Consider the following 19,753-nt stretch of genomic DNA (forward strand, 5'->3'; position numbering starts at 1 on the left):
AGGAGTCGATGAGCCAGTGAAGTTCACTTCTGTCTGATAAAAGCTATAATGAGGAAGATTTTGAGGATATCCTGAGCTTTTCTGTTGGTAAAAGTGCTGTTTTTACCGCTGTTAGTGAAACTTTCTTAGATGTGGATCTAATATTGTTGGACATCGTATGAATAAATTACTATATGATGTGAGAATGTAATCAAATTGTTTATCTGACACTTGAGCCTTACATTAGCTGGGATGTTAGCTTATAACCAGCTGTTGCTGCTGTTTAGCCATTTATGCACATCTTGTGTTAGAGCTCTGACTTTGATGCAGGAGATGAGGCCTACGGTGAGGTGGAATAGGATGAGGTAAAAATGAGGGTGGAGATGTAGTAGTAATGCAGGAAGCAGATGACGAGGAGAAAAAGATGACAATATGCACATGCTAATGTAAGTGTTTGATAAAGCTGTTTAACTAAAGTAATTAAAAGTTGATTTCCTTTGACTTAATTGTTTTAGCTCTATTTATGAGTAATCACTCAGGAAGTCACAGGTTATATGTGTGAGGCTTGTCAATATGTTTTCAGGTTTATTTTATGACTCATGAAATCCTTAAGTATAGATACTCAACACTTCGCTTTGTCTCTCTCTTATTAGCACTTGAGTGCTATGAAGTAAGACTTTATTTTCTCTCAGGTTGCTTTGTGAACAAACATCACGCTGAACTGACACCCGCTGCCTACCACAAACGCTCCTGCATCACTTAAGTGTGAAAACTAACAGAGCAGTTTTATTGCACTTTACATTAGAATTATACTTCATTCAAAGAAATGCTTATTTGAGGCAAAGATGGCTCACTGTAGCATTTCAGTAGATGGAAAAGACAAAAACAAAAGCTGCATGAGTAATTGGTCCTAAAGGTATTTTACCATAAGGATATAACAGTACTGAGCAGATGATTCTCTGTTGTTTGTACCACCCATGAAAGGTGTTGGATGTCCCAGTCAGAGCCTCACATTCCCTGTTAGGTTTGTGAAACCTTAGAAGTGTTTCACAGCTTTTTTTTTTAGCTTTCACCCCTGAATCACAATCATTCTTAACAAAGATGTTGTAAAGATGGTTAAAAGCTAAAAGCCCACAAACAGCCCAGCTGGCCTCTAATAACACAAGCTGCTGCATATGAATATAGTGTTCTCACCCCTTTAGGACTGAAAGAGGAAAAAATCTCACACTGTAATGACTCAAGACCACTTAAGACTGCAAACTAAGGCACTAACCTATAATGGCTTTGCAACCAAATGAGTTAGTGACTCTGATAAATTAAAATGCTCCCAAATACTTTTCATATCTTCCCTGTATAAATTTATTTCATTTTTGTCTTAAGTATATGATCATTTTAATAGTATTTCAGTAAACTGGAATATCATTTCAAACTTACTTTTAGTTTAGTTGTAGCTGACTACAACAGCCTTCTGAACATGTAAATATATAGACAGCTTTCCAGTGTGCATGCATATATATTCATTATAAAGGAACATCAATGGATAGAGTATTTGTGAAATTGAATATTTTAAACCCACATTGTTATTTTTTTGTTCTACTTTTTCCAGGGTTATCACAATTTTAATGAAGATATTCCAATATGGTATGCCAAATTTAAAATATATTAGTCACATGGATGGGTTTTGTTTCTCAAAGCAACAACCCTGTGTAGAATAGAAGCCACAATGAACATAAGGTTATGCACAATGTATATTTTTCCTTCTGAGTTATTATTCAAGATGATCTAAAACATAAATATGAAACCCAGACACAATGTAGAAAGCATAGCACCTAACCGAACCTCCCTCTGGCCTATTAGCAGTAATGTTTTTAGCGTGAGGTTGCATGTAAATGAACACAGTACATGCAAAAATAAATAATGCCCTCCCAACAAAGTCTTGGTAACTTTCATCGGTAAACTAAACAGACTCGCTTCGTCACATCTCTCTTTTATTTAAAACATTCCAATAAAGAAGGGAGAAAAAAAAAAATTCAGAGTTGCTTTATGTTTTAAACATTCATCGTTTTGACTTCTATGTACAGTTTACATGGTGGAAGGTTCACTGCAGAGATTTCCAGTCACAGGTTTACTCGATCTACGCCTTTGGGCTTGCTTCAGCCTAAAGTATGTATCAATACAGTTAATATTTTCATAAAAAGGCACTAATGACAGGCTAGTGTACAACATATTATAAAGAACTGTAATTCAACAGGCGTCAGCAAAAATCATAAATAGCTTTTGCCTTTGGCTGTGATCAAACTGAGCTCAATCACTGAAAGAATTTACATATTAACATTTTTTTCTATTACATATTAAGGCTCAATAAATACAAGCACTTAAAATTAAAAAAAAAAATAAAAATTTGCACAATCATCAAGTTTCACAGGAATGTAACAAGAGTCTGCAACAAGGCTGCAACAGTTTATATAATATGGGGAGGGGGGGGAAGCCACCAACAGGTCACGAGCATGAAAACACTTAGGTGTGAGCAAATCAGGAGATTGTTCCTTTGACCCACGAAGCTATGAAACTCATTGTGTAGTTCATTATCAAGCAGTTTGCCACCTTGCCAATTTACAGCAGGTCTGCACATTGAGATTCAAAATGAAATGGGGACATTAATCACACTAAATTTCAAAATCCAGCTCTTCAGAGCAAAGGTTCCTTTCAATGTAATTAAGATTTAACAAAATAAAAATAATACACACACCACAGGAAATGAGTCTGTCCATCTTCCTGAGAAGATGGCCTGAAGCACCATTCAAAAGCAGGCATCACTTAGAATAGCACCAGTGAAACTCCCAGATATGAAATGATTGGCTCTTTTTCAGACCAAAACCAGTCTAAGGAAAAAGAAAAGCCACGACAGCTGCTGCACATCTGTGGGCTTGGTCAAGCTAAAATCAGTTTTGAAGTAGCTGCTGCTGATTCAGACCAACATTTGCTAATTGTATATGTATTAAATATATTAAAAAAAACAAAAAAAAAACAAAACAAAAAAAAACTTAAAGTTAGGTAGCCTGTGAGCTGCATTCTCTGACCATATCAAAGGAGTCAGACCTGAATGGAAACGTGAACACGCTGATCTTAGCCTTCGTCACCTTTAACCACAATACTGTTGGCAGGATTGTCAACAGGGACAAATCCCAATATTTTACAGCTGAACATTGTCAATTCATCACCATGGCTACTAAAAGTCTGATCTTAGTGTTTAAAAAAAAAAAACAAAACAAAAAAACCACACAACACACAAACAGACCCAACAACACACGCACACACACAAGCTACATGAGGTCAGTTTGCCCAAAATTGTGCATCATTCAGCAAGTGGCTCCTATCGGACTAAGGAGAGGTAGCACGTCTCTCTGGTTTTGTCCTGGTCAGGGATTGGGTGGCTTCTCTGTGCTGCTGGGTGGTGTCAGAATTGGTCCCGCGGCAACAGGCGATAGCTGACCGGCGTTACTCTCAGAGATCATACACTCCTGAGCCATTCTCTGCAGGAAGAAACAGTTCCATGTTAGTAATTAAAATCACTTTATCATATACTTTAAGCTCCTAGGACCTGGCGTCCACATATGTGGACATCACATTTTGGGTTATTTAGACCAAAATACTCAATTTTTGCTCTTCAAGGGCCCGATATCCACTTACGAGGACATTATACTGCTACTGTTCTATCAAAATTTTAAACGAATATCCTCAGATGTGGCTCTTATTTTTCTTATAAACAAAAATCAGGTTTTTAAAAAAATAAAAAAAAATAAAAAATCTGGTAATTCTTTGTTTTTACATTGATCGGGCCCCAATGTGACCAAATATCAAAGAGAAATTTAAAATGCATGCCGTGGAAGAGTTCGGGTCTTAGGAGGTTAACCAAAAAAAGGACAAAAATCTGTCCAGTAGGGCTGCACAATTTTGCATAAAATGAGAATCATGATTTTTTTTTTTGCTTAGAATTGAGATCACGATTCTCTCACGATTTTCTTTTCCAATATAAATATTTATTGCACATCAACTTCGTAACAGTTGAGACCGAACATAAAAACAATAAATGTCTCACATTTTGTCGTTGCCGCAAAATGTTGTACTGCTTGCAATTCCGTCTCCACCGTTGCTCGATACTGCGTGTATAGAGCAGGTAGTGCGACAATAGAAAAATAGTTGCGGGACGGCACTGTGTAGCGTTTGTCTAGGGCGATCGTTTTCCTAAATCCCTCGTTTTGCACAGTGTTGATGGGAGCCATATCTTTAGCCAGGCGATAAGTGATAGCCTCCGTAATTTCTTTGTGCCTGCAGGAGTTTGACAGGTATGGGGAAGCGCTGTATAAGGTTCCCGTTATTGATGGTTGGGTGGTTGACTGGGACGGATTTTCTCCTGTCACTTTCTCCTCATCTCTCCGTGCTCTCCGTTGTTTTTTTCCCCCTGCCAATTTTAGCAGCCAGCTGGCTTCTGTATCACGTGGTATACTCATTTGTTGAGTAGGAAGAGTGAGCGCTTGTTTTCATGCAGATTATGTCCCGGATCAAAATGCGGTACAATAGTTTTTTTTTTTTTTTTTTTTTTAAACATAGTTGTCATTTGGAAATGAGATCGCACATAAGTATGAATTGAGATCGTGATTTTCTAACGATTAATTAATTAATTAAGCCCTACTGTCCGATTAATTAAGCCCTACTGTCCAGTCAGTCATAAAATCAAATTTCAAAGCTTTCATGTCATTGATGGATGAACACATGTAGCCGGATTAAGCAGTTTCCCTAATGATCAAATTTGCCAGTTTATACCAAGTAGACCCTGAATGATCAGGCAAGTTTTTAAAAACCCGAGTACCATTTTTACCAGGTAAAAGCCTGATATTGGTGCCTTACTTTTCCAGCGACAATAACAATAAGTGTTACACTGTGGTAAAACAATTTAAGTGGCCTCAGTTATATTCTTTCTTTCCCTTTTTGGGCTCGAGTCCTCCACCGGTTCTGTACAAATATGTGAAATTTAAGCCAAAGAATTAACAACTCTTTCAATTATATAGACTTATATATAGGCATGCATTGCTCTAAGCTCTTGCAAGGAGGCGTCTATATAGATATTTAACTACACTTTCTAACCCTTTTAAAAACATTCAAAATTGTGTATTACTTTACAGTGATACTAATCTTGCATTTCAGATTCTTAGTTTTCTGTCTACTTTTTCTTACCAGTAGGTTCAGATAGGCCACGTGTGTCTGGATATTGTGTCTGTCATCTGCTCTGACTTTTGGGAAGTTCTTGAGCTGAGGTTTGGGTTCAGATCGCAGTGTTTCCATGAAGGGAGTCATCCACTGATAACACTGAGACACACTATCCCATGTGAGACCTGAGACAAAAACAAGTTAACGATTGTGAGTGAAGTTATAAAACAAAGAATCCCACCAACAAATAGAGCCAAAAAATAAAAAAAATAAAAAAATAGAAATTAAATCTGATGATGTGAATGGGGAAACTCACCTGAGACTTTATGAACAACGTCAAAGGTGGAAAAGTGGCAGAAGGCAGCTGCGGCAAGAACGCTGTAGTTATAGTCGAGCGCGGTGATGTCCATCATACACAAGTCCAACAGCTGCAACATGCAGGTCAAAGATCAGTATAATACTGAATCAGAAAGTGTTTGCATCATTTATTTTTTTTTTAAATTCAAACAGATGAATAAACAAGGATAAACAGAAAAAGAGGATTTAAATAAATGTAGCAGCCGTTGAAAGTACCTGTGTGATCTGGATGTAGGTTTCCTGGGAGAACTGCGGCTCCAGGAAGTTCACTCCATTTTTCTGGGCTTCAACCTGAGTGTATAGCTTCAACCAGGAGATGGGGGTCTCAGGACAAAGGTTCCAGTCTAACGCCTATGGGACAGCAACACGGAGGTCAACACAGAAACTTTGATTGCTACCACTCAATATTACAAGATTAGATTAGAAAGTGAAGTAGATGAGTTTGCGTACCTTTAATATCTGAAGCTCTGTGCGCTGGATGTCCCACTGGTCGCAGGCACCGTCTGTGACATAGGCAAACTCGTAGGTTTTAGGAGGGTAGATTTCCTGATGAGAAAGAAGGGGCAAAGTTGGTTATTGAGATTAAACGTCATCAGCACAAACAGAGGTTTGACTATCAGAAATATCTGACTCTATAAGAATTAAGACACTCACCTCTATCTTGGAGGCTATGAAGAGCGCCGTGATGCCGATGAGTTGCAGGTAGTCTTTGTTGATATTCTCCTGAGTGAGCATGAAGCGGTCAAAGTAGTCCTGGGCAAGGTACGCTGTCTGTCTGTGAAGGCTGTACACCTCACTCACCTGCCGAGGCAATCGGACATAAAGGCTGAGTCTTTGTCCAAAACCAGAACAGTCGAATTTCTGCACATTAAAGATTTTCACGCTCACCTCAAGCAGCCAGTCCAGGAGAATTGCCCTCATCTTGGGCTGCAGTTTAGGATGCCGCTCCAGGTAGCTCTTGTCATGAACGTACTTCAGCTCCTTGTTAAGCATTTTGATCCACACATCGTCCGAACTAGCCCAACTGGAAGAGAAACGGCAAGTTTTAACCATTTATGCTGGTCAATAAGTACATGCAACAGTGATGCTAACAACTGACTACAGACTGGACAAAATCCGAGAGGTGAATTAACGAGTTCTGCAGACAAAGCAAGTAACAGGATACATCTGAAACTTGATTTTTACTTGCAAAGTGACTTTGACTGTAATTGAGGGCCTTGAACCCTAAATACCAGGTGGGGTGGAGCAACATCTCCAACAACAATAGCGCTGTGGAGTATTAAGTGTTGCGCTACGACCTCCCTATTGAGGTGTAAAAGCTACACTTACCTGAGATGAGGAATGGGCGAAGCCTTGATGAAGAGGTTCTTGAATGTGTATTGTTTGAAGTTGGACGGGTTTGCTGGTTTTAGCTCTTTGTGGGGAGTTTCTATGAGAATGCATGGAGACGCTCCATCCTCTGACCAACACTTCTGGAAAGAAAGAATAAAACTTGAATTTAAAAGAGGAGACGGAAACTCCCAGACCTGACTGTTGGTCAAGCAGATGTATTAACATACTAAAAGGGATTAATCTGGCACATCCCATTGCTCTGAACAAATCAAAGTTACTCAACATTGTGACTTCACCTAGTCACAATGTTAAATTTGCAAAATGTATGATTTTCTGTGGAATCGGTGGCTGCATTTCTGTCATTTTTGACACTGCCTACATACCAAGTGTCATCTCATCTACAGCAGGACTCTACGTTACACCACCACTGTGAAGTTCAGTTTCATATCATGCTAAACAGCGACACCTGCTGTTGAATAAAAGGTAGTGCATGGCTACGACTAGAAATTTACTACTGAAACCTTTTCACCTACTCCTATAATATGATCTTATCCAGATACAAATCTGCTAGAAATAAGTCACTTAGGACCATGTATCAAGTCATGAGAGAAAATAGTTAAATAAAATATTTTAATTAAATAAAAAGGAACCAATGCAAACAAAGCCCATTTTCGACTACAGGCACCCATTCTATCTATAAATACAGAGACCATTTACTATAAAGCTTTACTATGTAGTAAATGGTGGAAATTAAATTAATTTCCTTATAAAAAAAATAAAAAATAAAAAAGTTGGACACACACACACACACACACACACACACAAAGCATCAATATCATTTGGGCAGTACTAACTTGTATTTCATAGCTTTGTTTCTTGGCAGCGGGTTGTAGTTTCTTCTTAGAACACTAAACAAGAAAAGACAGAAACATGTGTCTTTGAGCTAAAAACAGGACAAAGCTGAGACAAACACTGATAAACTGAAACACAGGATTGCAGCTAGTAACAGAAACAAACCTCAGTCTTTCTTTTCCTCAGCGTGATGGTGCTATTTGGATCTCTGGCTTGAAGAGTGATGCGATCACTGAAATTAAAATTAAATAAGAATGGTCAAATAAGAATCTGCCTCTTGCTCACTGAAATATTAATCGAATTAATCTGCAATTAGAGCCAACTTTTAAAAAAATAAATATTGGTGATCAACTTAAACACCAGTATTGATGGAAATAATGACTGGGCCACAGTGACAAAAGCAATCAGCAAGGCAACTGTATTAGGAGTTTCGCCCATTTAAAGAAAGGGGTGATTACAGCTTGATGGATTTAAAGCTTTTACATTTGAGCGACTGGCCATCTTATCTTACTACAAGTGATTGTGAACTGGTGACAAGTACAAAAATGTATGACATCACTGTAGGCTCTAAAACCTAATCACATTTACAACAGACTATGCCTTTCAGCAATCAAAACACTAAAAGCAACAGTGAACAGACAATGTGATCCAATCTAACTGTACAAACATCTATTAGTTTTCACCTCCAGTCACTCATCTCTGCTTAATTTGAACAATGGTGTCATTAAAGTCTCCTGATGTATAAACATCTGGAGTTTGATCTCTGAGGAGCTCCTATAGCTTTGCTGTAGGGTAGTGGCTCCACTTCACCTCCGGGCCCCCAGTTTCAGAACAATCACCAAGAGGTGCTCACCTGCGCCTGGACATGGTGCTGACTGTATTGTATGGCTCCGCTGTAAAGAAGAAAAGGAGAGATTACATTAAATTCAATATTAACACTGTGAACAGAGATATTAAAAAAAATGAAAAAATATAAATAAATAAATAAAAAACACTTGGGAAAAATAATTCAAATTCTCGTGGAAGTTTCCAAGAGTTAAGTGGGCCCTTTCTGAAGAAAATGCCTCCCCAATGCAACTAGGCATCTGGTTTAATGCTATAGGATCATATACAACCAAAAAAACCGTTTAAAAGTGAATGATCCACAGCTGGATCCTAATACGCTCAACAACCTCAGATATAATAAGACATCCCTTTGTAGGATTACTTCTAACCTGCTTACAAGTGATGGTTAGCTTATAATAACATATGCAGTGTTAGCTTGTGGCCACCATTTTAGGAGCCACGGAGATTCGATAAAAACCGAGAACGGGGAATTAACAATGCCGACAGACTGCATATAAGGACTACCAAGTGTCTCATTTCAGAGTAAAAAGGTAAAACTGATTAAAAACGTGATAAATACAGAGCCAAAGCAGCCAGGCAGGACCTGTAAGCTAGTGTGGTATCTGCAGCCAGAAAAGAGGGGGGCTGGTTTTTCCCTCGATTTTGAACAAAAAAAGCGGAGAAATCCCGCAATTCATATCAAATTTACCACTTTCAGCGTCACAATATACATCTCCAAACATCTTTGGTGTATTTAGAATGAGTGAAATCAACAAAATACTAACTTTAATTCGGGGTTGAAACTCAAAGACGCGCCAATTTCCGCAGCGTAGAAGCGGGAGGATTTGAGCCCTACCTCCCCGAAACTGCTCCAAGCCTGCCGGGTTAAAATAGCCAAAAAGACCGCTTAACATAAACGATATATAATTTAAAGCCACCTGGGAACCTAAAACAAACCCTTATGAAGCACATTTGTCAACAAGAGGATTTTTAAGCGCTACAAAGTAAGAGAAACTGAGACCGACCTCAGGCCAAAGATACAGAGGGGAGCTACTGTAATTAGCAAACTTAGCTCGGTAACTCCTAACTAGGTCAACAATAACCAGCTAACCCCGATGTGTACTTAAACTGGGCATTTACAGCTTTTGCATGCAAACGCATTGATAAATGCTTGGTTTAAGGAAACGTGCACAAATGACAAAGACAACGTGAGGACGTAATTTTGTACAAAGTTTTAAAGCTACACGCCTCAGTATTTTAACAGAATCTCCACCAAAAGGCCAAATTCTCTCTAAATACACATCTGGCACGACATGCAAGAGCCAACTAAAGTAGAACAGACTACATCAGAGGTGGAAACAATGCCCGGGCAGTTAAAAAACAAGTAAACAAGAACACAAGAAAGCAGTCCCCGCTTTAGTCCACATTTGAATCCTTTTTGCGCCAATAACGACGACTTAAATACGAAACCTAAAATGAAAACCGCAGGAAAGGTTAAGCAGCTTCGAGGCATAAAATATTAAACTATAAATATTCATATAGCTGAAGTCTCCGAGTCGGTGCTCTTACCTCCTTAGTGAAGAATGAATGAGTACATCAGCTGTGGCGCCGGCGCCAATCCTTATATCCGCATCTGCCTGCCTCCTGCCAGTGCGCATGCGCGTTCCCGGTTTCACAGAAACGCGCTAAACGTTTAAATACGAATTGAGATTTGTACAAACCGGCTAAACTGGACGGTTCTAATCGGGTTGTTATAACTTCGACCGCGATAAAACAGCTTATTGACAGGCTCAGGACGGAGGTAAACCGGCTGTGCTTCCAGTTTGTCTGGAGCCTCCGTTCATTTCTAAGGGACACCGAGCTGAAGTATGAATTATGCAGTAAACACCACTTTCTGTACATTCCGGTTAAACTTTAACGATTCCGTAGACACCCTTGAGTATACTAGCAATAGATATTGGTGGTAATTATTTCAATCCGTGGAGTTATTTTCGCTTTTTTACGCGGCATCGAAACTCCTTCCGCATCCGAGTCCCGCCTGTGGGAGGGAGCTCCATGACGTAGAGCCAATGAGAAGGCGAGCAGCTGCAGCCGCGTGCTCCTTCTGCAGAATGTAAACAGAGGACCACGTGCATCTGCTGTCAAAAAGAAGTGCTGAAAAGCTGCTGCTACTTCCAACTTTTAACTACAACAATTATAATTACTTCACGAAACAATAGCAGAGCAGCAGTTATAAGAAAGTAAATAAAATAACTTGAGATTACCAACCAGTAACGAGAAAATAAAACTGACAAAAAAGGCACCAAGCCACTACAGAGATTCCTAACAACAATAAAGTGGAGTAAAAAAACCAAAACAAAAAACCCAGACAAATACTCAAAAACAAAGAGCCAAATAATTAAGAATGCCATCAGTAAAAAAATGCTAATATAAACCTCATAAATAGATTTTTTTTTTTAAAAAGCAACTACAAATAAGTCAGAGACAAAGAGATAATATGGGAATATAGATATGTAAAACACCAAAGTGGATCAAAAAGATCACTGAGAGGCATAAAACAGCTGCCAATACACAGTCAACTACTACAGAGACTCCTAAAAATCACAACATTACAAAGGGCTCAAAAGAGTCTTACAAGAACAACAGAGAGACATTAAATAACCATAAGTAGACACAAAATGGCTGTAAATACACAAAACTGTTGCAAAACAACAAGCACTTTGAGAGCACAACCCTCCGGAAAGGCAGCTTCCTCTCCAGGCAGTATTTACTTTTAAGGGAATAGTATTTTTTGTACATATTCTTTGTTTTCTTTGTTGTTGTAATTTGTACGTTAAGAAGTTATTTCATTGTTATTTTCAGCATTTTAGGAGCACCTTATCTAGCACTTTATTTAGCATCGTACTTTAAGCATAGATTTGCAGAGGAAGAACATTTGCATACAAAGTTTAATTATTCATTGAATACTTATTGTGTATTTTAAAATCAGTTGGTAGCCTTTGTTCCAGGTCCTGGACAGCTGCTCCTCGTCAAGAAATGTGGTGGTTGTCTGTGAAAAGGAAAGGTTGTGATTGAGAGCAAATAAGGTTTACCAGTAAGGATAACTAATGCAAGTGTGTGTGAAAATCTAGAAATAAAGGTGGTGCAAAGAAGCAACTGTAAGACACAATTACTCACCTTTCTTTCTTGTGTCCTGTTCAGGGTGTTTGGGCAAGTGTTTCCTTGGGGGTCCAGACACCATTTAAAGGTTCCGGGAGAGGCCATGGGTTAAGAGAGTGTGGCGTTTTTATAATAATGGGTTTGGTGTAAGGATAAAGTGTAAAATATGTATTCATATGAAAATGAAAAATGTATTTAGATATTTATTTATTTGAGTTGATTTATTGTATAATGTGGTGGAAGGTTGGGTTTGAGAACTCACCTGTTAATAGAATAATGGTTTAGCCTGCAACAGCTGAAAGTACTTAAGGCTGCTAGTTGCCATTAGATGGGTGGACTGTTTGGTGAGGAGAGCTGTCTGATAAAGAAATACCCCTTGTTCCACTATACTTGTCTTGGTCTGCCTCATTGTAAATCCAGCCACAAAAGGCTGCCCTGTAACAAGCAGTAAACCTCAGAGCAGGAGCAGCGGATCAGCTGATCACAGTCTGTACACTAAGAAAATCTACTAAAGCTCACAATCAAAACTATTGTGAGCTTTGAGTCTTTTCTCCACACTGAGCCACTACAACCAATTTAAGGGTTCCTCCACCTGATGAATCCACTTTAACCTTTGACTGTACTCATTTCCCTTTTTAGGTGCGGCATTAAAGTTACTCTCTACGATGTAGACAACAGAAAATAGAGCTACTTTAAAAAATGCACTCTTTTTTTCTTTGCTCGTGTTCTACATAATTGATTCAAGCTAAATAGATTCAATAGAATTAAAATTTAGACTGAAATACTTAAAGCTCTTGGTAATATGGTCATGTAGCAGATACTTGTAACATTATTTCAAAGGTGGATACAAGCATCAGTTTGTGCATTTTGTCCGTCTGATGCCACTAGTTTGAAAAAGACCACTTGTCAGCAGCTTCTTGTTCTGAGGCAATAGTGCTAACCACTGCACTCCCTAGAATATGAAGTTATCTTCTGCACTATTATGTGTTATTTCTGGCTTTTGGTTGTTGTGTTAATAAGCAAAACTGAGGCTAAAGACAAAGACAAGAAAATTGTGTATGAAAACATTTATTAGAGGCTAATAAGAGATCACATGTATTAACTATTACAGTGTGAAAACAGATGACCCCACTTTTAATTAGCTTTTTTTTGTTTCTGATGTCTGAGTGATCTGTCATACATCCAAAAGACAAAGGAAACCAGTTATGTTGATAAATAAAAAGGTAACCCTAAAAGTCCTACACCTTTTTTCTTTTTGGCAAAGTGCAGTATTATTCCAGTAAACTACACAGAAAAGCAAAAAATGACAAAACAATACAAAACAAACAAAAACCCAAAAAGTCTAACACTTAGTGGAAAAATGCCATAAAATATTCTTCACACTTACAAATAAAACAATAGGAGAAAAAAAGAGGTTTTGCTACATCATTCTGTCTGGTTTGTTGAGTCATTATAAAAGCTGTACAAGGACTGGGCGGATGGTGGTGGCGAGAGCATATGAGCTTCCTCAAATGATGCATAGTTGGTTTCTGATGTTTGTCTGTGTGTTTTAATTTATTATTACGTCCACTTAAAAAGTTAAACAAAAAGAAAAACAAGTTCAAGTTCTTCATTGATGCATTGTCATCATAACATTTCAACCTGGAAGGCACATGATCCACAAATTTCAAGGCATTGAACAAAAAGCATTACAAATCCCTGTTAGATTAATGATGGAGAGATGAGCTGAGAACAGATACTTAAGAAAAAAAGCAAAAGAACAAAAAAACGAATTAATCGTTTAAGGCTCCTGACAGCAGGAGGAACCTCCGATCCCTTCTGTCTTTAAGTTTCTCTTTTTCAAAAAATAAAATGACACAAAATAACATCGTTCGTGATTGCAAAACTCACTGCAGAGAGAGAGACATTCGAGAAAGGACAAGAAAAAAAAAAGCTTGAAAACACAAGAGATCCACTCTACTACAGTTTACGATTATTTACAGCAAATAACAAAAATGCCTTACAGGGCTTTGTTAACAACGCTACCTTCCCAGAAACTCGACTAGAGACATTCAGTCAGGTTTACAAGGCGATTAGAAGACCACACTGCAACAGTTTCCATTAAAAATGACTGAATCTTTTCTCCTCCATAATATGTGTTCGTTCCACGCTGCATCTCCGTATCTTCAGAACAGGATCGGTTTCCAAAACATCATCGTTAGGCAAATTTACAGAGTTTAGTAAGTTTCTGTTGATGTGTGTAAGGAAATGAATTTTTTTTTTAAGTTGATAAATAAGCAAAATGTGAAGTTATATGTAGAGTCCTTCACCTGTTCTTAAATTATTTACGAACATTAAAATGGTTGCCGATTTCTGCCAGACAAAAAAAAAAAAAAAAAAAAAAGGGTTTAAAACAGAAAAAAATTAAACATTTTGGAACAAATTTTCAGTTATAAAAAGTCACAGACTGAGTCAAATTTTCTGTTTAACATCAGACAAACATACATGCTCCAGAACTTTACTTTAAACCGGTTTACCCTATATATAGATTTAAATAGTCTTTTTTTGGCAGAAATTGTCTTCGATAGATTTTAGTCACTCTATAAGGTTGGTTATTTCTCAACTTTTGCAGTGTGGCGACTCGGCCTGGGCTCCGCTTATCCCTACAGCAGACACATTAAACCATTAAACAGTCTACCATTTTAGAGCACCGTAACCGAGAGCTGTTATCAAACACTCAAACAATTTTTAAAAAAAAGAACACCAGTATAATAAAACTACGGAGAGATTAAAGATCGCTGCTACTTTTTTTTTGGTTTAAATATTTAACGAAATGTAACTACGTTAACATGGAAAAGAGAACAGTTAAAATAGCATAAGGTACATTTCTAAAACCATGTTAGGTACAGTTGAGCAAAATATATAAACATAGCTGAAAAAAACCAACAGTTTCTCTCCATCCTGATGGATTTCCAACAGCCAACTGACAGTGTCAGAGTTCATTTCACAGTCCCGGGACCAAAAGACGTTTCTGTGACACTAAACAAGAAGTTGATTATTTCTCACAAAGGTTTTCACAGAGGGAAAGCACGCAGGGACATAGCTGGAAAAGTCCGAGTACACACAAAGAATCATCAGCCGTCAAGTAAATCTGCATTTTCCTAAAGAGTAAAGGTGATTGGTTGTGACCCTGAGAAGTGGACTGCAGATTCATTTAAGAACAAAAACAAAACAGAAAAAAAGAAAGAAAATAATAATTATCCATTTTTCTTTTTTCCCCCACCATCATGACACTAACAAAACTCTACAACCATGCAACAGATTGCACACTATCATAACCAAACACACCTAAGCAAGAAACCATGGACGCATATATACCAACTTCATACTGATATGTAATTTGTTTTTTCTTTTCAAAAAATATTTTTGGAAGTTTTTTTTGTTTTACATATTTTTTAACATTTCTATTTATCTCAAAGCTACTGTTAAAACAAGGCGTTTAGTGATATTTAACCCAGTATTTTTTCCATTTTTTTCTTTTCTTTTTTTCTCCTTTAAAGAAATATCATGAAAAGTACTGAATTATAAAGTCAGAGGCAGGTTCAGCTGGAGCTGCAGGATGAGCAACATGGAAGTTTTTCACCTCTGGTGGTGCTGCAGAGCTCAAAAAGCAGGAACTTAAGGAAAAATACCCTTTAAAGGCTTTAATACAGCTGTGTTTTGCTTCACTGGCTTCATTTGTGGTGTTTTCGAAGCTTTTTAATAATCAGTCAAACACACACAGCATAAGGTTGGGTGAAGGGAACGAGTTTCTTCTGCAACCAAAGTGAATCACAGAGAGAACCGTAGCACAGAAACTAGAAATCTACGTCTGAAAGTACGAGAGCAGAAAATGGACTAACAGGCAAAGCAGCTACAGTACATAGTTAGGTTTGACTCAGACGTGATTCTAATTTTGCTGAAACTCTCTGTTTTCAGTTAACACACCCTCCAGTTTCACAGGAGAACCTTTGAATGCACGTGTTTAAGTCTGGCTGAAGCGTTTAGTATTAAAACATAACAGCAGGAACCATGTTTTTTATAAAAAGAAGAGAATTTGTATTGCACTTATAAAGAGGCTCAAAATGTTGCACTTTTCTTCTGTAATAAAGATGTTATAAAGCTTTAAACTTTCACCATCAAAAAGGCGTAATTATAATAAAGTCAGCTGTAATAAAGCAGAGCTTCTGTTCCTACAGTTGTTATGGACATACCCTGTTCTCCTCTAAAATGCAGGAAGTCACTCAAGACACAAACAGAGCATTTAGTACAGATCACTGATTATAAGCACGTGAGATTACATAAAGGGATTTTTTCCTTTAAACCCACCTAAACTTCATCCTCTAGTGTGAACAGCCCTTCACTGGCAACATATTGGGAACACTGCATTCCAATACTCCTGCATTGATTAAATGAAAACGTTGTCCGGCTGCACTGTCTATGTTCAAGTCATTTAGGATCTGAAATGTCTCCTACTGCCCTCAGTCAGTCCAAAAAGTTGCCTAGATGACCAGCAGTCTCACTGTGAGACCCTGAAGTGACACCACCAGACCATCCTGCCACACAGTGAACCTGCCGCTTAGTAAAGTGACCTACAGCATTGATTCTACACATTAAGGTGACGGTAAAGAAGAAGAAGAAGAAGAAAGAAAAGAAAGAGAAGTCATCATGACCTCTGTTTCTCTCTGTGATTGGACGTACAATGCTCTGAAGAAATAGAAGAAGAAATGGTCTTGTGAAAAGGGAGGGGAGGGGGGGGTTAACTTTATGACCTTTACATATCCCTTCTTCTCAGTATCAATACATAGGAGGATGGAGGATGGATGAAGAGGAGTAGGACGCGGGGAGTGAAGTGAGGGAGGGAGAAAAAGTCTTCACTGGCCACATTACTGATATAAAAAGTCAACAGCCACCTTCCCGATTTCACCACCCATTAAGCTTTCAGGAGAAATTAGGTGTGAGGTGTGTAAGTGGTGGCTGATGCCGTAGTTAACTTGCTGCTGGTGTTTGTTTGTTGAGAAGATGAAAGAAAACGGAGATGAATGCTTGTGGGTGGCCAGTGTTACATTCCTGTACTGCTTAAAGTATTGAGGTTGATGATGATGATGAATAGTGATGAGGATGTCTCAGAAGTTGAGATGCCTCTGGCTGGGCTGGTGCAGGTGCATGGTGTTGGCTTTTGGGGGGCGGAGCAGGTTGAGGCGTCGCAGGGCCTTGCGGGACATGGGCTGGGTACGTTGGGTGGGGTTTCCCGGCCTTTGTTGCACAAGGCCGGCCTGAGCGGAGAGCGCCGCGGCGTAGCAGGAGGAGTGAAGACTGGAGCGCCGCTGTGAAACTGCCGCCTCTGGCCTGCAGGAGGCAGAAGTTTTCAGAAGAAGGCAGATTAGTTTTTAGCACAATGCAATAAGTAATTTAACAGCTGCTTCAGAACATGCATTGGTTTACTATTATATCCAATTATCAGGAGCATTTTTGAAGTATCTGCTACCTTGTGTGCTCTTTCAGTTAGTAGATTATTTTTTATTAAAATGTCTCAAAAAGCCTGTGACTGGATAAGTTAACACTAAAAACGGCTATTGCGAAGTTGGTGCCTTTGAAGTGTTGTCCATTTGGTACTTTTGGACATATTTATAAATATGTCCAAGCTTGAAATCTATTTTCCAATGATGATGAAATTTCTGTCCATGGACAGAGCCCAGATTTTACCTGTGGCGAGAGCCATCTGGTGTTCTTCTGGCCTTTTCCTTTCCACTTGAAGCTGTCAGGCTCGCGGTCATCTCATCGGACGAAAAGTTCAATTCTGGTTCATGTGAGCTTTGTGGCAGGGGGTCAAGGTTCAGTCGTGGGATGCTGTGGTGAGTGTAGACGGACATGCTGGGGTGTTCGATTAGCAGGTTCTCCAGAGGGCTGGGCTCCAGGACGATGGGAAAGGTGCTACGCCCAGTGAAGCAGGGTGGGGGGGTAAGAAACCAGCTCTCCTGCAGAGAGCGGGTGTCCACACGCAGAAACCCACTCTCATCATCTTCCTCGTCCTCATCTGGACCACCGTCCGGGTCGGTGTCAGCCGTTGAGTTGAGGGAGGTGCAGGAGGCGTAACGGACAGGTGGGATGCCCATGGGTGAGGGGATCATCACCAGCTCATCATCTTCTTCATCCTCCTCTGCCTCCACCTCCTCGTCTTCATCTTGGATGATGGTGGATCCCGAGTGGCCATCGTTACACTGGCTGGAGCCAGCTTCAGCTAAGGGGTGAGATGAAGGTGTCATTAATGGAATGAAAATAGTACTAGAGACGCATCAGATTTTATGTCTTATGAAAAAAGTAACACCTGTATCTGAAAAGTACCAAGTACTAGTCATTCCCCACATGCTCTTACAGGCAACTTTTACGGCAGAAAGAGTCATGTGAACAACCTGTTACAAAAACAGGCTTTTAAGGCTTAAACCTATTCATTATTAAGGCATGGCCGCTTTGACTGCAGCAGGTGTCTTCTACTGTGAGTCATCGAACTGCACCTCATGACAGTGTTTGTGCCTTTTTGAGCATCTTTAAAGCCATCGTCTGTCAAACAATAAGGCCTGTTTTGTATTGACCTTCCAGGAGGCGGTGGTGGTGAATGTCGTTAACTTGTAGAAGCTTGTTTCCACAACTAAAAACAGAAAAACTATTTTTTTAAAAACCCAATAAAAACATAAATCCATTTTTAAAAATAACTTTGGGTCATTATCTCAAAATTTGGACTTTGACTAACTTGAAATGTTATTTTCTCATTTTTGAGTTATTTTCACAGAAGTTTGAGGTAATAAATCAAAATTTTAAAATACCAAACTCGAAGTTTTGAAATAATAACCCAAAACTTTGGTTTATGTTTTTTTTTTGAGTGGTGGAAAAAGTTCGTCCCTTAAACTTAAAATACATTGGTTATACACAAACCAGTGAAAAGAGATTCAAAAATAGGCATCCCTCTCTTTACAGCATATCTTTGTAAACATGTTCTGCGCCCTACTTTTCTAAAATGTTTCTCTATGAGGTCTCGAACCATTTGGTTTACAGACATCATAAATCCAAACTCCTTTATGCAACAGGTCATTTACTGTTCCAGCTGTTGTTTTGATTTTAAAGTAAAACGCCTGTGTAATGTCATCAGTGTACCAGCAGGCGGCACTGTGGCTTGGCCACGCAGCAGAAGGGAACCTGCCAGATGTAAACAATAATTTTCTGGAAGCTGATCAGCCAAACAGCTGCAAGCAGGCTGACAGCCTGACAGCTCAACATTGCATGCCCAATGAACCGCACGCACGCATGTTTCTGTTTGAATTTGCAAAAATGTCTGTCTGCTGTTAACCCCAGGGAGAGCAACTTAAGCTCTCTCTACAAGAAGCAGCATACACAACCACTGCTCGTTCCTTTGCACATAAATCATCGTGTGCAGCGAGCACGCATACATCCTGCCCTGCTAGCTATCTTATGCAAAACTGGAGGCTTGCCAAAAGCTGCGGGTCGGGCTCTTGTTTTGATCCAGCCACAGCTTCTAATGATTCACAGAGAAACAGGAAGTTGTGAGGTGGAAGGCCAACATGATCTCAAGCTTGCAGACTGGATGTTAAAAATAACTTTGTGTCAACACAGCAGACATCTCTGCTTGTTTTCAGTTTTCTTTAAGGATGGGGACTTACTTTTGTAAAGAACATGATTATTAGAATGTTTTAGTGGTCATCAAACACACAGGAGGAAGATAAAGGTTTTTCGACCTCCACCCTTCTCCTCTGACCTCAGTGCTCTCACCCGTTTACTGTGAGAGCAGTGTTTGAAGCTCAATTTCTACACGTGACATTAACACCGCCCTGTGGCTCTGACTCCCTGGAGTTCACAGAGGAGTCCTTGTTTACCCACAACAGGCCAGAGAGGTTGCAGGGTGCTGACTTAGTTCGCAGCAGCTGATCTTCTCACTTTATCCTCTCAGCAGCAGTGGGACAGCTCCCACTGTCCGAGCCCCATCAGCTGCTGATCTCTTCCTGCGGAG

At 39.2% G+C, this 19,753-nt stretch overlaps 1 protein-coding gene across 3 annotated transcripts; it reads right to left on the minus strand.

Annotated features, from left to right (window-relative positions):
• Nucleotides 1-1,945: 1,945 nt before the first annotated feature.
• ccne2 (cyclin E2) lies at nt 1,946-10,226 on the minus strand. Of its 3 annotated transcripts, none has more exons than XM_082552826.1 (12): nt 10,127-10,226; nt 8,582-8,621; nt 7,894-7,960; nt 7,731-7,784; nt 6,874-7,016; nt 6,433-6,568; nt 6,199-6,345; nt 5,995-6,090; nt 5,761-5,895; nt 5,504-5,615; nt 5,215-5,372; nt 1,946-3,512 (listed from the first exon to the last, which is right to left on the minus strand). In XM_082552826.1, exons 1-12 carry the CDS (start codon nt 10,209-10,211, stop codon nt 3,399-3,401), a joined length of 1,287 nt encoding a protein of 428 aa, XP_082408952.1. In that variant the 5' UTR covers nt 10,212-10,226; the 3' UTR covers nt 1,946-3,398. The 3 variants fall into 3 exon arrangements, with proteins under 3 accessions (XP_082408952.1, XP_082408954.1, XP_082408953.1); XM_082552828.1 differs by having other exon boundaries at nt 10,123-10,213; XM_082552827.1 differs by lacking the exon at nt 10,127-10,226 and adding an exon at nt 9,339-10,089.
• Between the last annotated feature and the right edge of the window lie 9,527 nt (nt 10,227-19,753).

The sequence above is a fragment of the Aulonocara stuartgranti genome, assembly GCF_965226115.1.
Source record: "Aulonocara stuartgranti genome assembly, chromosome: 11".
Lineage (NCBI taxonomy): Eukaryota > Metazoa > Chordata > Actinopteri > Cichliformes > Cichlidae > Aulonocara > Aulonocara stuartgranti.